The sequence below is a fragment of the Tachysurus fulvidraco genome, chromosome 13 (genome assembly GCF_022655615.1).
Source record: "Tachysurus fulvidraco isolate hzauxx_2018 chromosome 13, HZAU_PFXX_2.0, whole genome shotgun sequence".
NCBI classification, from domain to species: domain Eukaryota; kingdom Metazoa; phylum Chordata; class Actinopteri; order Siluriformes; family Bagridae; genus Tachysurus; species Tachysurus fulvidraco.
In genome coordinates, this window is record NC_062530.1 from 15735622 (window position 1) to 15753822 (window position 18201).

An 18201-nucleotide genomic window follows, 5' to 3' on the forward strand; every position below is an offset into this window, starting at 1 on the left:
TGTAATTTGATACAAATATAAATTATAGCAGGGCCTAATTGTGATTATACTAATGATGATGGAATACACTTTCCCACTGCAATATGGAGAAATGCAGTCAGATTTTTTAGTGTCTTTAATCAGAAAAGGTAGTATAAAATATAAAAGTATAAAATTTATGCATATACATTTGATATTTTAAGCAAAATGTATTCAGGCATGACTTATCTTCTATTTTTATCAGAAAAGAATCAAAACATATTTTGCTTCATTTTGCATGATTTGACAGCCAAAACTGACAAGAAAAGTGTACTGAAAACTGAGAACTAGCTGCTAAATTAGTTATAAATAAACACCATTTAGGTGAGACAGTAATATCATATCTATTGTAATTGCATTTTAATGTGATGAATTATTTAAACTACTTTAATATGAAGCTGGATATGAACAAATATGCGCAAGTTTGAGGAAACTCACTAATATGAACCCAATTTTAATGGATTCATCTCACATAATTGGCATGACTTACACTTACTGATACTAGTATCAAGTTAAAATTTCATTTGTACACATTTAATGAAAATTTTGTGAAATCTAAAAAATGTTTGCATGTCATATAAGGAATTGAATGAAAAGCATATCCATAAATGAAGACAATACTAGTCATACAGTTAGGACCAAAGCAGTAATAAAAAAAAAAGGAAATCTTTGTACCTGTGGTATCTGCAGGGGCTGTGCTTCATTAAATTAAATTTTAATTAAACTAACTAATTGAAATTAGTTTTGTGGGTGTCACTAAATGTAAAGTAGCTCTGAATGTGCTTGATAATTTGTTGATACTGTGTTTATAACTGTAACTCTAACCTGTTTCAAATGATGAATAACTTTACTTAAACCATATGGCTGTCCTTGGCAATGAGCTTTCAGTGGGACTCTGAAAACAGTTTTATGAAAATTATTTCACACTCCACATTTAGGGGGGCCACAAGGGGGTCCAAGATTGTTGTGAAAAGTTAAGTTTCTTGTAACATTTTCAACATCAAGGTCAGAAATGATAACATATTATTGAGCTTGTACAGCTTGTATCTCAAAATGGTTACTCATATTTAAGCCTGTATTTGGGATGCACTAATGAGCATCTCTCTATCTTTTTTTATTTATTTATTTAAATATTTAAGCAAAACATATCAGCTGTCAGTCTTATTTTCTCCTGCACTCTGTGTTCCCTCTTTCATTGACTTTTTCCTCTGCATTGCCTTCCATTGCACTCCCTCTGTCTGTTCCCTTGGCTCCCAGTGTTCGTCAGTCAGCTCTTCCCAGTTGATATTCCATTTCTGTAATTCTCCCTCGTCCTTCATGCCATATACTGTACCTAGATCATAGCAATCACAAACTGAAATGACCATTTGTTCTATCAAATGGGTCTGATTAATTTGACAGAATAAATCCAACTCCTTTAGTTTGGGAATCTTAAGGAATATTTTTTTTTTGTGCCTCAAAGTACCCAGACCATGCATTATTAAGAGGTCCTCATCTGTGTAATAAATTAGCGAGCTGGCTGCTGTATCACTTTTCACCAGCAGATGAAACAAATTGGTGCTGAGTCACATGCTTTATGACCTTTTCATGCTTGGTTTCAAAGGCAATCAATGTTATCAGTTTGGGCCACATGGAAATAATAGGGCACCATTTTTGTGGCCTTTGCTTAGTGATACAAATGTCATGTGGAGTGAACAGTACTGACTATGATGGGTTTCTTCATTGCAGATGTTGACGACGGAACAAAATGCCAATAATGACAAATTTAGGAGTTTGTTGCTGTCTATCTTAAGCAATAGTAATGTGAAAGGTACAGTAGAAGCAGGTTGGATAACTTCCACAGATCATCATGGAAGAGTCACGATGGACACGTTCTTGCACACAGTATGTGTTCTGTGTTCAGGTGCAAAATCTGTGACATGTCAACATTACTCCTGCTCACAGCGTAAAATATATCTGTGGATTGGGCTGATAAACATGTCAAATTCAATCCACCAGCAGTACAGCATTTCAGCCCAGTATCAACTTTGTATCTGCTAAGACTTTATCATTACAGAACAATCAGTTTGCTTTAACATTTATCAAGTAATGTAGCACGGCAGTGACAAATTAAGTTGATATGTAGATTTGCAAAAGCTTTATGACAAGTTTTGTTTGTTTATTTTTTTTATTCCAGCATATAATCAGTAATTAAAGTTTTTCTGAAGACATGAAGGAGGAAGCTTAAGCATGAAGTGGATTCAGGCATTTGGTCATTTCCTCTCTGTTTCTTTGTTGGCTCATCAGTAACAAGGCACCAGTGTTGCTGTGCAGCTGTTGCTCTGTTCAGATTGAGCCTTTCAGCATGCTATGAATGTGTTGACTGCGATTACCACATGACCTGGTGGCAGGGCCATCACTAGGCCAAACTGGAAGCAGACTCAGAAATAAATGCTGTGGGCATGTGTATGTGTATTACAGCAAGAGATCGGGAGTACAAGTGGTCATATTTAGCCCTCGAGATATGCATGGCTATTTTTATTTTTTGTGTCAAGTTGACGCTATAAAGATGTTGCTTGTGCTTTGCATTATTGTAAAAGTGACTGTTCTGAATTATTACACTGGCCATTTAAATCAACCAGGCCAATATATTTTTGCTGTAGGTGTAGATTATTTGAGTATGTTATATCAGCCATTGAACATCCAGGAGTGTGTATATTTTGCAGGCTATGGTTATTAGGTTATCAAAGCTCTTAGTGTGCTTTGCTCCACTCATTTTTTTCTCTCTACTTCCCTTCTTTTCATCCCATTTGTCATAATTCTCTGCTTTAAAACAGCCTCTCCAGGAGCACAATGTTTCCACATGAGCAGCTCTCTCATAAAGCAAACCCTCAGGCTTCCAATCACTCAGAAAGTAGAGAGCGGAAAGTGTTTTGTGTCGGTTTACCTGCCTGTATCGGTCTCTCTCTTTTTTAAGTATTGCCCTTTAGTATAAGTATGATTCTGTCTCTATTTGGCATGCCAACCACTGACCTGAATAATAAAAGCCTTAAAAGCAACAGTAGTATTTTCAATAGGATTCCTGACTGCAAATCATTTTGACTGAAGTGATTGACATTTAAAGTAAGATGCTCATTATAAGTGAGACCCAGAAAGCTCTATAGTGAGACAAGACTCAACAATTTCTATTAATTCCCTGTTTCTGCACAGTAAAGACTAAATATTTGAATTCTGATGAATTCTGACTGATCTGACCCATCTTGGTCATTTAATCAAATGCTATGGAATCTTTGAGAATGAATCAGCATTAAGATTTTACTCAAATAAATCACTATATTGTTATTTATGTATTCAGGACAATACACACTGCACTACATTGACACTGAAAAACATGTAACAGACAGGAAAAAACTGTATTAGTGCATTTAACAAGCTAACTAGCTCTGCATACATTATAACATTAAGTCATTTACCATTTTTAGATTTTTTTTAGATTTCAAGGCAACCACTGTATAGTATGGTTTAGTACTTTGCAAAGTGTTTTTGGCCAGATTGCCTAGCTCAGTTTTAACGCTTCACAAGTGAAGCCAACCTACTTTCAGTGGAAGGAAAATAATCTGAGTAGTGTCTCAGTAAGAGCAAAGAGTGAAGAGAAAAACAACTCTACTGACAGAGTTCTGCCGACAACAACCCGGAGTGCACTGCACTATACTTCATCTTTTGTTGCTGCACGATACCATAGAGGCTGCTTTGTTTTCTGTGCATGGCCGTGGGAAGAGTCATGCTCTCATCTCACTGTAGCTGCAGCAAGATCCAAACTCTGAAGAACCCAGTTTCCATGCACTCTGATACTGTAACTCAGTGGCAACAGCGACTGCAAGCGTTTCGTGCCTTGAAGCTTGCAGTGAAGTCCAAAACAAAACAACAGTCCATTTTATGTCATGACATTAAACGAGTAACCACTCACAGCAGTCATGTTTTATTGCTGTGGTGTCCTGGACCTCTGGTTATATTATCAGGATGTTATTTGAAAGCTTGTTTTCATAAGCCTATTATTCTTCCCAAAGCTTTTAATAGTAATCTACTATGTTTAGCTCTTTAACGGTTCTGTCCAGCATGTTAGCATAGCGACAGGGCTGCACCAATTGGTTCTGCAGATCTTTGTGACCTTTGCATTAATGGAGCAGGGGATGGTATAGTAGTATAGCATGTTTACAAGTATATAATGATCACCAGTCTCAAATCTCATTTACCGTTTGATCAGGACTGGGCATAAAATCATAGAAGTAAGCTTTTTTCGAGGAAAGAGAGGTGGGTGTTAGGTACCTGTGTGACAGCTACTGATTGTCTTCTTCTGTCAATACACAGAGGACCTAAGAGACTACTATTTTATTTTGTAATACAATACAATAATACACAGCCCACCACGGCATCCATTTTAAAACGGGTAAATACTGTTCCGTAGGCTCATATAATCAAAATGGCATTATTCCTGTTAAACTGTTCCCATTATCTGCATTTGCAGCTCTCTGTTGTTTTCCTGTTGCTGTAGGCAAAGATTATTTGTAAAATGACAAAAGTAGAAGTGGATTAGAATATTTGCAGTATAGTAGAATATTATATAAAGTTGCAAAAACTCTGTACTATATTTGTCTCAGTGTACTATTACAGAAACTCTCTGTTTCTTGACTTTCCATTTACTTTGACAGTGGTGTTGAAAATGGAATTTAGTACAATTAGGGCTAAGTAAATGCGATCTTATTTCATATTGTTAACACGTACGCTATTTATTTTTAATTACATATTTCTCGTTTTATGTGGTCGGAAACATAATTTATGAGTTTTTGTTAAATACTACTTGTGTGTTTAGTAATAAACATTCATGGATGTAGTTTCATTGTAGTAAAGCTACTTTTACGTACATATAGGATACAATGTACAATGTGAAAATAAATGTGTATTTAAAATGCTAAGAGTGTAAACATATATTTTTCCCAAACAGACTGAATTATTTGGAAAATAAGGGGTTAGGTGTAATTATCATTTTATGCATTAATACATCATCCTAGTGTTAATGCACATTTGAAATATATCTAATCTTAGAAATATGTGTATAGGTTTGCTCCTGTCCCTGTGCACCAAATATGGTTTTGTAGGCATCTATTGAATTTGAGGTGATGACATAGAGTAATGTTATGTGTTAGTGTGGAAAAGAACATAATATATTGAAATTATATTGGACATTATTTGGTGTAAATGGTTTTTTAAATATAAAACAATTTGTGAGAAGCAAAACCTCTTGTCTGCTCTGAAGTATTGACCGGCGTCTTGTGTGTAGAGTCTATTTATGTATGTGTCTGTAGAGCAGTTGGTGTGTGAGAACGGTGGATTTTTAAGACTACTCTGCTCCGTGGTGTGCCACACTGAAATGTAGTTCATTTGAGAGAGTCGTTAAAATAGGGCACTAGCATCATTATCCAGGGCCAGTTTTAGCCTTGCAGCAGTGGCTGTCGCTCTAAAGCAGGAAATACACTGAAACCTTCTCAGCCAACCCCCTATAGTTTGTTGTAAAATAATAATTCTACATGTGAAGCAGGGACAAATAATTAAACCACATGTCTTCCATATATATCCTTCTATAATCACATGGATAGAAATAGACTTTCCCTGGAGTCTTGGATAGGGCAGGGTTAGGAACTCTTTCTTGTAAAATGATTGTTTTGGAGCTAGCTGCAGGGCGCACAAGTGTGTGTGTGTGTGTGTGTGTGTGTGTGTGTGTGTGTGTGTGTGTGTGTGTGTGTGTGTGTGTGTGTGTGTGTGTGTGTGTGTGTGTGTGTGTGTGTGTGTGTGTGTGTGTGTGTGTTCACAATTACCTACAGTTTACTTAGCAGATCTTTGTCAATGGATAATCTTAACTTGGTGCTTCTCCTGTGTGGATTCTTTTTTTAACCCCTATTTGAGACTGTTTACAGGAACAATACCTTTGACAAGATGTGGAGGTTTTTCACTATAGCTTGGTCTGGTGCTTTGGTTTGTCTGTTGTAAATGGCATTATGTTTGCTTATGTAATGCTTCTTGCAGGACCCTGTTGCTGTTTAAATCTGATGAGACCAAGTGATTCACTACTTGACTTGCCCTAACCCTAGTTGTATACTGTATGATTACTGTCTTTTATTACAGTCTAATAAAGTTGTTGCTATCACTCTATAAGTTGATCCTAAAATTCTACAAGAGACAGAATATGTTCTCCATATTAGATCATATAATAAAGATTGTCTAATTATACACACACCTACAATTATGCAAAAAAAAAAAAAAAAAACATCCAATGCGGCAAAATAAACAGAAACCTCCCTTGGTGTACAGCTGTAGTAAGCTCACACATTTTATCTCTGCATGTAGCTATGCTATAAATTAGCTGGTAGGTGTTCCTACTACCGGTTGCCATAGTAATAACATTTTCATTGGGCAGCAACTAGCATTCCCCTTAACAACAAATCAGTTTTCTTGCTGCTAAAAATAAACATTTCTGAGGATTCATTCTCATTTGAGATGAAGGAGAGACAGTGTGTGTGCTCTTAGCCACGGATCACATCTTCACTCCCATTGGTAGTCACTGTACCAGGTCATTCCTCATTTGCTTAAACCTTTATCAATTTTGTTGCATTACTGGACACACCCACATCTAGTCAACAACGGTTTGATGATGAATTATCTCTTGTCGCTTTGCCACTATGAGTTGCTTTATGTATGAACAAAGCGTAATAGGAGCAGTGTTTGGACTATCACATTTTAGTCGGCTGAATAAAAGAGGACAACTTGGGGTGCAATTAGGCTTGAAATAATAAGGATTCTTTGGATTCTGCTGCGGATAAGCGGTAGAAAGTGAGTGAGAGTGAGAGAGGGTGGATTCTGCTGAGCTAAAACTGGTCTCAACTTACAACCATGTCTGACAGTACATTTTATTATATTTATACCATGTTACATGTTTCTTAATATTATACTTGTTGACCGATCAACCTTAATTGGACGTTGTTGATTTCAGGATGTGCTGAAGGCCAGTTTGCTCACTGCTCATGATATTGATCACCCCAATATCCTAAACCTTTAATTTGATATTAATGCTGGGTTCATACAGTAGCTCCTTACTCCTTTGGTCAGTGCTGGTGTTCAGGCAGTAATGGTAGAGTGATTGCTCTCAGATGCTGGTGATTTGCAAACAGTTTAGTTCTAACAGAGCAGGTCGGTGATACAAGTGCTAAACAGACTGACTGTATTGGGGCAGAATGAATAACAGATGGCATCATGGAGTGGGAGGAAGTCTCAAAGGACTGTGGGACTTGCTTGGGTTGGAACCTTCCCTTTCCCCCTGAAGGCCTCTGTTTCCGTCATTCCCTTGTTTCTTTGCCCTGGCCATGTGCACGCTACACTACATTTTCCACTATATTTTCTCAGATAATCTGCTCACCTCTCTGGTCTGTTTTCTTACCCACTTCTCTGCATATTCTAAAAGCCTTTACTAGGAATATGATATTTTGAGTTAATGTCCGGAAAATATCAAAATGATATTCATATAAGTATGCATAATGAAGCAGCCTAGTGCTCTATCTATATCTGTCTGTCTGTCTGTCTGTCTGTCTGTCTGTCTGTCTGTAAATATTTGTAGATATTAAAGTTTAAGCCATAACAAACATGGCAGTCTGCACCCAAACACACCATACTTAGATTTGATAAAATAAACAGACAGCACTTTGCAGAGGACTGGTATAAATATCATTTCAGGGAAGTGGAATTGGTACAGGTTTGAAAAGTCACTTCCTAATCAGCAAGGAAAATTACATCCTAATTGGCAAGTCAGAATTACATAATTTTTTACCTCAGCACATTCACCAGACGAAGCAGGAAACTGAACGTCCCAATGAGTATTTTTTGTAAGCAATAAACTAAACAGCTAACTCAGTAGAGTGAAATATATTTTAGTCAGTGTTTAGATTGAACAATTTCCTGCACTAGATTTCACGTATTGCTTTCTTTTTCAGTAATACATTACTCATTCTGTTGTGTATTCCTTTGCTCTCATTTTTTGTCTGTTTGACTCACAGTGCACATTTGGGTTAAGCGACAGGATCTGTGGAAGTCTTTGGCTCACAAAGCGAGCTGTGTGATCTAATTGAAAGAGTCCTTGTGAGGGACTGAGGACACACATGCACAGAGATAGCACAAAAAAACACTCACAAGCACACAAAGGGCTAACTCATTTCTTAACCAAGGGAAATGTCTGAGGACTCTTACTTTAACAGAAATAAGATATATTTCCATCAGTGTTTGGCTCAGTCTTTTACTCTAGTTAATGTCCTTCTCAAGCTCTACAGCATAAACTACATTCCAGCTGCTCTTTCTCTTGGCATGATATTTAAGTGAAGTCACCTTTTCCTTTATCCCATCTGCTCCTTCTGTTGCCCACATGCACAAGTGAACTCATAAATGTGGCAAAAGAAAGCGATTTCTCATCTGTAGGTCAGATTTTCAGATGCATATAGTCCAAAATGTATGGACAGATACTCATGACCGGAATCTTTGGCACCGAAAGATAAAGTTACACCCTGTGGGTCTGGTGTCTCAGGTTTCTCCATTGGTCATTTCACCCCCCTTTCCTATCTTAACAAACCTTTAACAAGCTTTAATACTGGCTGATATATCTGTAGAGAGGGCTTCCGAATCCATCCAATGCCGGGAACAATAAAGCTAATTATCTTTTTCATATCAAGAGCTGCATGCAAAACCTACATGGTGTTTTTAAAAGCAGAGTTTTTAATTGCATCTTGCCTGGACTACTGTAGCTTAACCCCCAGACAGATCAATGTCGGTAACGTTTTCAAATCTAGGAACAATTTCAGATACCGCTATTTATTAAGTAGTATAGTTTTTGTACCCTGGGAGCCTTTCTCTCTGTGTCTCTGTGCTCTGTGTCTCTTTGGCAGATTGCCTGAATCATCAGTCCTGCCAGTGCGTGCCTATAAAGGTTAATGCTAATAATAACACATCCCTGAATGCTACTTGGGTAAAATCAGGCTACTCATGGGGTCCCAGTGAGAGTGTGTGACCTAAGAGGAAGCCCAGAACTGGCACTCCTGCCCCCTCTGTCTACTCTGCAGCCACCAGTATGTCAGATAACCAAAGTAGCACATCTGAGGAGCATTTTGAGTAGAGCATTTGATGTTGCTTTGAGCTTTTTTCAAGGCGTAAAACCCTTTAGTGGGATGCAAGCTATACTTGGTATTTGCAATTCCATCAAATTTGATTAACAAGAGACAAGACTAAATTTTAAAGTACACTTTAAAATTACGTTAAGGTTTAAGTATTTTGCAGAGAGCTGTCATCTGATTACCTGATACATGTTCATTTAAATTTGAAAAAACAAAGGCAAACTTTGGCATTTCTCTCAGTACAGTACACAAGGCTTTAAGTTGCCACACAAAAGAACCAGCACAGATTCTAATTAATGTTGGAGGTGATCTTGTCATTTCAGCCAGTGAAACAAGGATGACCTGGTTAGGTTTATAATTAGCATTACTCCAGCATGAGAAGCTTTCTGTAAACAAACACATTGATTGCTGTTTGTAAGCCCTACTTCATTGCTCATAACCAAACTCACAGAGGCAGTAATTTCAGTATGCAGAGACGAAGAGCTTGTGACATGCAAGCTCTGTGGTGAATAATAAGGAGTAGGACAAGAGGAAGTAGAGACACTGATTAGAAAAGGGATTTGTGGGGAAAGGGAAAAGCCCAGTGAAAAGCAGCAGATGGCTACAGTTCTTAAAGTGCCGAGTCCTCTATGTCACAGCCACACATGCATTTTGCGCTTGCTCTCCATCTGTTTACTTTAACTGACTGTCTCTATGTCTGTGTGTTTCTCTGTTTACTTGCACCTTTGCAGTTGATGGTAAAAGTAACAGTAGAACATTAGCACTTTCAGAAGTTGCTGATAGTCTGTTACAGTAACCGGCAAATACTTCGTATTTGTTTAGACACTTCTTTTAGTCTTGGCTTGCAAAATTAAGGAATTTAATATACAAGTATTGCTATATGTACTTTTGAATTCTGGTGCCTGATGCATCTCTTAGCAAGATGTGATTAAGGGATGTTCTTAAGATGTAAGATATCTAAAAACAACTTCATTGGGCTCCTCTTAATTTAAATTGGTGGTGACTTTACTCAGAGGTTCTCTCCGATTTTTCCCACCAACTGCCTTTTGCGAGGGATAACAGTCTGCCTGAAATGATCAAATGTTTAAAACATTCAGGACTTAAATATTTAATGTTGGTCAAAAGAAATTTGAAAATGTCATTACTGTACATAAAATATTTACATAGTTTAGGATTGTTGTTTGACATAAGGTCATATTTTTTATGTTGAGAGTTAATAAAGATAATAATCTTGAGAGATACAGATCTTTACGCATGCATACATTAATGCTTAAGTAAGGAAATGAAGGTGATTAATCTTAAATTTTCCTAATATATAACAAAATCCATAAATTGACTGTCCATAAATGTGGACGCTGCACATGAATGCATAATAAGACCTTGCATCTTGACAAAAAAAACACAGTCTTTAATAGAAAAACTAATCTAATGGAAGAGAGAGAGAGAGAGAGAGAGAGAGAGAGAGAGAGAGAGAGAGAGAGAGAGAGAGAGAGAGAGAGAGGGACTGTTCAAGTAGAGAGAGAAAAAAAGAGTGTAAGCACAAGTGTGCATTTGCTGTTGAGTCTTGTCCTTCTTTGGTGAGGTAGCTTCAGTAACCTCAGGCATTCATGTATGTCTTAGTCCTGAGCTTCCCACTCTCAGGCTAGGCCACACTCTTCTTTCTGCCCTGAGTATGTAGTCATTTGGATCTATATACTTTTGGCACAGATTTGTCAACACAGTGGCCAAAACTTGATATGACATGACAAGCTGTATGATTTTTTTTTCTTTCTTTTTTTATTGCCTGTAGACCAAATGACATCAGATTATGTATATCCTTGATTTGTCAGAACACTCATTAGACAAAAGGCTATAATGTGCAGTAAGTTTTGCACAGTGAACGATACAATAGTTTCAATATTGATTTAAATTAAGCCCAAGAGCACTCATGCCCAATATGGGGCAAGAAATTTTGTGAGCATGAAATACAGTACTTTGTGTGCAAGAAATATTGCCTGATACAGTTGTTCTCGTTCTTATGCACATTTTCACATGTTGATTATGATAATGTGAATGAAAAATCAGGTCAAACAAAAAAGACAGTTGCTGAGAAACCGTGCTAGCGCTGGAAAGTGAGAGCTGGCCTGTGCCTTTCCTGCTAAGCAGATCAGCTGCTGGTTACACAGAGTCTAACTGGACACTGCACTTAATGGATCCCGTCTGGAGAAGTGCTGACCTGCAATGTGTGTTTGTTTATATATGTGGGTTTAAAATATTAAATGTTAAAATATCAATTAACAAAATTAATTTCATAATACATCTCATAATAAGTAAAAAGTGGGTATAAAAGGTGTATATTAACCTTTCTCTTTCTTCTCTCTGTCCATGTCTCCCTCTTCAGGCTCGGAGGAAGGAGGTGTTCCTGCAGGAGCGTTATAGTCATTTCAGCATGACTGACCCATTCCTGGCCCTACAGAGGGACTTTGAGTCTGGGGCAGGGCACAAGGATTGCCGGCCTGTCAGCGCAAGTCCCATCACTGTACTTGAGGCCGTCATGGCCCACTGCCGCAAGATGCAGGAGAGAATGTCTGCACAGCTAGCAGCCGCTGAGAGCAGACAAAAGCGGGTAGGGGTGTGTGTGTGTGTGTGTGTGTGTGTGTGTGTGTGTGTGTGTGTGTGTGTGTGTGTGTGTGTGTGTGTGTGTGTGTGTGTGTGTGTGTGTGTGTGTGTGTGTGTGTGTGTGTTTGTGTGTGTGTTTGTGTGTGTGTGTGTGTGTGTGTGCGCGTGCGTGCATATATTTTCCATTGTTAAGTGTCTTTGTTTTCTTGGATTATTTTGTCTTGTATTTTGATTCCTGTATATTTAGCACAATCAGACATGTAGCTAGCTCAGTCATATTACTAATCTACTGTACAAAGTGTATATGTATTATATAAACATTTACACAATAGTACACTGTGTTCACAGTTACTACACATTCTAAACCAAATCATGGTATGATAATGTATTTCTACATGTGTAATACTATATGGTGACTCTTCAGACACCTGTTTACTCACAGTTTAATATGAGCTACATGATTCAGGAGCTGGCCACACACCCACTCTGATCACCATACACCCCATATATCACTCAGATTATCTTTCACAACTCTCCAGTTGCATGCCTTTCATGTTCTCTGCAAGCCAAGTGGGTGAATAAAAGACTACTCCCAGTTTGGAAGATTAGAGAGGCACAGAAACACGTAGAGAAAGCCTGTGTACATTTTGGGCTGTTGTACACTATATGGCCAGACGCTTGTGGACACAAGAAACTGTGATTGCACATTATACGTCGCACCCATATTCTGACAAATACCAGTTGGTGGGTATTTGTCTTGTATATTCTCATCACGTAGGCAATAACATTTACTTTGCCATTTGAACTGTACCCCTTTTTGCAGTACATCAGGGTGCATACATTACGTGTGTTTTTGATTGTCTGTTTATTCTGTGTTAAGGAAGCATTGGAGAAGTACATTTTTACGTATACACTTTAGAACTGTATGACTGTGTTCAAGCACGTTTGCAGCCCATGCCCTCACTTCACCATTGACAGTTTTTAGTTGTGTGAAGAATTTGGAAATTATTCTAATATATTAATACACATAATCTTAAAAAACTTGACATTTCTTGTTGTTTGAAGGGTAAAATTTCTAGTTATAGAAATACCATAAGCATAACTACAATAGTAACCATGCATACATAATATTAGCTATTAACACTTATTTAACCTTCCTCACTAATGGTTTTTACTGTATCACCTGTGAGCTCATCATTTTAGGATTAAGTACAGCATATGTCAGTTCTGACACGAGTGCCTTTCTCCATTAGCTCACTAGTTTTAGAAGAGGTCAGGTTCCAGCACTGCATATAAAACTGCTGCCGGATTTAGGTGTAATGCAATGCCTTACCAAATAAAAATCAGCTTTTCCCTTTATATATGTCTTGACTGCCTTCTTTACTGAGATAACTGCCTTCCAACTCCGGAGCCTGAAAAAGAGAAGACTCATCTTCTTCTTTCCCAAGAATAAACATTTACACTCTTGGTTGTTATGGTGACAGATCACTGGTTCATGCTAGGAAATTGCGATACACTCATATGCCAGACTCTCTGGTGAATAATATGAATTTAATAACTCTCATTATTGTGGAGTTGCTGCGCTAAGATCATAGACATGCAACTGTTTTGGATAATAACTTTGGTTTTGTCCGTTGTCACGTTGTTAATATATTTATGAGCAGAGGTGCTATGTGCTCTTTTGGTCCTCAATCGGAAGCATATCTATTCATTGTTATGAATTATGTTCCCAGAAGAAAATGCAATTCTTTATGGGAGTTTTTTCTATATGAATAAGTGATTTTTTTCACTAGTTCAGGCTTTACTGTCTTTAGGCATTTCTGCACCCTTTTCCATGTTAATATGCAATAATTTATTGCTGTGATAATAATTTTCTGTTTGGTAACAGTTTATGTTTATAACAGACACCTCAAATAATAAAAAAAAACAACATATTAAAACACTCCCAAATAAAATTCTTATTTGAGGTGTCTATTATAAACATCACTCATTACCATTTATGTATACAATGTTTAATATCAATCGTCAAGTTCAGCGTTCTTTTTATTCTTTCACTGTTTTTTTTTTTTTTTTGTGACCCACCTTTATCACACACACAGACTACTTCACTAAAAGTTGTTTTAGATTCTGTGTTTAATCTAAACTTAAATAAGCAGATTTCTAAAACGGATTGATACGTTCACCACCACTACCTCATTTTCATCACTGTTTCTAATTCTTCAAAGATCCATCTGTCTCATAAAAAGGTCAATCTACCAGTAGCCAGATTGCCCCTAGGCTGTGGGATTCAGAAGATTAGGGTTCACCAGACGGAAGCACGTGTTTAAATATTACAAAAGATCCTCAGGTGACTTCTACTAGCAGCTTACTGAATATGGTTGTTCAGTGGAGAAAATAATGAAATAAAAACTACTCACCGAGAAACATAGGGCCTTTTTACACCTGGTCACTTCATGTGTTTTTTCTGATCCGATAGCTATCTAATTTGTTAAACTGTTCCATTTACATTAGGCCACATAAATGCATCTTGGCGAATCAGATATCAATCCGATCTTTTTACTCCTGCACTGGTGGGAAAACATGTTCGTTTCTGGCGCGATGCACGACACGTGAGTCACCTGTGAGTGACGTACTTCCATTTGGGAGGAGTATAGCTCTGACGTATGTGGCTTGAACAACCACATGCCTTTACACCTGTCCAGTTTCATCTGAAATGCGTCCCAGGCCACCCCCTGAAGTGGTTTGAGCGATCGGATTTATATTCGTCTCGAAACCGTTTCGGAGGGCATTTACACTTGGTCTTTTTACGATCGGATAGCTATCCGATCACAGAAAACGCATGAAGTGACCAGGTGTAAAAACCCCCATAATCTACTTGTTTGTCCCTGGTGCTCAGGCTGGGTATAATCTGTCTTTTAACTCTCATAATGATCAGTAATATGTATAATCTGAATAAGCATTTATTAACTATGTGATGTGTTTATGCTTTCTGTAGTTGGAGTTGGAGAAAATGCAGTTACAGAGTCTGGAGCAGGAGCATCGCAAACTTTCAGCACAGCTGAAGGACGAGCGTGAGAAGAATAAGCACGTGGTGATGATGCTGGTGCGTGAGTGCAAGCAGTTGGCAGCACGTGTGGTGGAGGAGAGCCAAAGAGTTGAAGAGCTCTCATCATCTTCTGAGCAAGAGGGTCGTACTTCAAGCCGCCTAGAAGAGGAGCTGGCCAATGAGCGCAAACGCAGCCAGCAGATGGAAGCAGAAATGGAGAAGCAGCTGGCCGAGTTTGACACCGAACGTGAGCAACTGCGTGCACGACTTAGCCGTGAGGAGAGTCGTGCTGCTGAATTGCGTGCTGAAACTGAAAGTCTCCGACAACAGGTAAAGCAGCTCAGGACAGAGCGGGTCAAAGATGTTCCAACTTTGTCCCCAGCAGCAGTCTCTCCACCTGGAACCACACCAGTCAAACCCAAGAGCATAGCATCAGTTGCTGTGGGCACCGAGGCACCCAGCTGCAGAGCAGCTGCCTCACAGACAGACCCACCTCCTGAGAATGAAATGCCTAAGAAACTGCCACTGAGCATCCCTGTGAAGCCTACAGGCACCAGCTACACTAGCATGAACCTCCCTAAAACTCCTACTAATGTGAGGGGTCTACACCATGGAAGCACTCAGGCAGAGAATGGTGGGGAGACCCAGGCCGCACTGAATTCTGCTCACAGTTTACATTCACCTGGCACTGCTTCTGCCCTGCCTACAGGGTCACGTGTTCAGGCAGCCCGCTATAAATTCCAGCCTTCGGCTTCAGAGCAGGACCAAAATGGCATGTCCAACCAAGGCCCCCCATCACGAGACCTGTCCCCAACCAACCGGGACAACTTTGCTGCCAAGCAGCAGGCACGTCACACAGTCACACAAGTTCTTTCGCGTTTTACCAGTCCACCCACAGCAGGCCCCCCCACAGCCCTTCGGCCTGGGCTATCCCATTCTGCTTCAGAGGGAGGACCTTTTGCTGGTCGTCTGGGTCATCCACAGATTGGCATTAAGTCACCTACAGTGGCACGTATCGACAGAGGCAATCCACCTCCCATCCCACCAAAAAAACCTGGACTATCTCAGACACCATCGCCTCCTCACCCACCAATAAAAGTAGTGGGTGAAGCCAGCAGGTCCCCAGCCGTTGGGCATGGGGTAGGACCACCTAAGTCAGCTAGTACCCCTCAGCTTCCACCTAAACCCTCCCTGGATCTGGGGGGTGCAGTGCCAGCCTTGACTGCATCTCAGGTGGGTGAGCCCTGCCCTGGCAGGCTTCGGGAGCCGCAGACGGCGGCAGCATGTGTGGATTGTTCCCCTGTCACCACCACGTCCTCCACCACCGCTACCATTGTCAGTAGCCCTTCTGTAAATTCTGCTAGTATTTCATCCCATAGCTCGCAGCTCCCGGGCAGCCCCCTGGCAGCAGCATCAGGTAAACACATATGTAGGTCCCCCATCCTTTTACTACCTCTTCACTCCTGTGCAGTGCTTTCTTTCCAAGCCCATTATGTGCCTCCTGAACTCAATGGGAGGTTAATCAACAGAGGCTGTACACCAACAAAAATATAGAAAGTAGATATTATGTACCACTTAGACTCACTTCCAAAAGTTCCATAGCCAGCAAAGATGTACTGTATATCAAGAAGTCATGAGTTACTTTTAGAAAGGAAAATCAGCAAAACCAAGACCATATACATTTTCACATAGCTTGTAGTAGCAATGTGTAAATGGGTTCGGGGTTGAAGCGTCAATCTTCACATGAACAGCTGGCTCTTGAGGATACTTTGCTGTAACCTACTCCACTCTGAAGCTGATGCCAGATGCTGCTCTTTCCCTTTTGTTCCCTCCACTTCCATCTGTCTACAGCATGTGCCTGTTCCTGTCTGCCCTACTATTAACCCAATCACCTGCAGTGCCTGTTCGTGCACACAGCTTCTTGTTTGTTTCTTTTCTTCATCTGTTGAAATTCAGACTGAAAATTTTGTTCTGCATGAGATTTTCTGTTACATTAACTAAAATGACGTGTCATTACTATATACAGGCACTAAGTTAGACTAAATATTTAGTATTCCATTTAGTGTGTGATGAGGCACAGTTTTGATACTTAATATTTAGCCTGCACACAAGACCTACCCACAAAAACCTACCAAGTATCATGATCTACCAATTATCATAGTCTACTCATATCTGATAAAAGAAGGTCTTTGTATGTATGACAGAAAACTCTGCTCACTAGCTGAGTATTTTACTGCCATTTTCTCACTAGCTAATATTGATTTCCACTTGCGATAGCCTTCACTTCTCCTTGTAGTGTCCTTCGTTGCTTATGTGCCTTATTTAAATCCTCTTATCTTCAAAATGTAATATTTCATTTTGTTACTTTTTCAGTCTCGCACTTGCTCTCTGCTCACTAACAGAGATAAAAAGCCTTTCTCTAGACAAGTTATTTACAATTACACATCTTTCAGTTTACTTATTTATCTCTCAAATCCTCTGTCAGAGTTAGAATCTGCTTCATCTGATTTTGCATCATTATATTGTTTTTCTTAAGCACTCCATATCATCTGAAGCATTTCATATCATTTTAGCATCAAAATGTGACCTTTAGGATAAACAGAATTTTAAATGTTTTAGTGCCATGCCAAGTTTCTGGTGCCATGCCAAAATATGACCTCTACTGAAACAGTCTCCTGCAAACTGGTGCAAAGCTGACTTTAATTTTAGATATCTAATTAATTTTTCCTTTTTTTTTCAAATTATAATTTTTAATTTTATGGTGGTGGTTCTTTTTTTGTTTTTTGTTTTTTTCAAAGTCATCTCTTATATCTGGTCCAGTTTATTCAGTTTGTGAATGTCAGCAGGACAGAATTTAGTGACTGTTGCAGTTGAGGAGAACATTTGGTGCAACCTCTTAATATACTTTAGTAACTGCTGTCACTTGCCTCTCTCAGGCTGGTGTCCCTCCATAGTCCCCCCGTTAACCTGCGGTGAACCCGTCCCCCTGGATGACGGGCACACCCTTTTGCTCCAAGCTGCTTCCCAGGGAAATGTCACTTTATTGTCTATGCTGCTTAATCAAGATCCATCAATGGATATTAGTCACCTCCAACAAGACCTAACCACTGCCTTGTTTTCTGCTGCTCAAAAAGGACACACAGGTATGGATGCACTATGATGTATTGCTAAAGATGTATAATTCAAACGAGGTAATGCAGCCTGTTACCCTTGGGTTTAAGAGGAATTCTTATTTATGAATGAACATATTTAATGCAGCACATAGTTACTCTGGATATACACTCTGTGTGTGTGTGTGTGTGTGTGTGTGTGTGTGTGTGTGTGTGTGTGTGTGTGTGTGTGTGTGTGTGTGTG

At 39.1% G+C, this 18201-nt stretch overlaps 1 protein-coding gene across 1 annotated transcript in view; it reads left to right on the plus strand.

The window, feature by feature from the left end:
* The window catches only part of cttnbp2 (cortactin binding protein 2), a 38148-nt gene that overhangs the window by 6767 nt on the left and 13180 nt on the right, over window positions 1-18201 (plus strand). Inside the window, exons 3-5 of the mRNA XM_027161270.2 lie at window positions 11584-11808; window positions 14797-16264; window positions 17784-17990. Coding sequence (XP_027017071.2) covers window positions 11584-11808; window positions 14797-16264; window positions 17784-17990 — 1900 coding nt within the window. The remainder of the gene's footprint in view (window positions 1-11583; window positions 11809-14796; window positions 16265-17783; window positions 17991-18201) is intronic.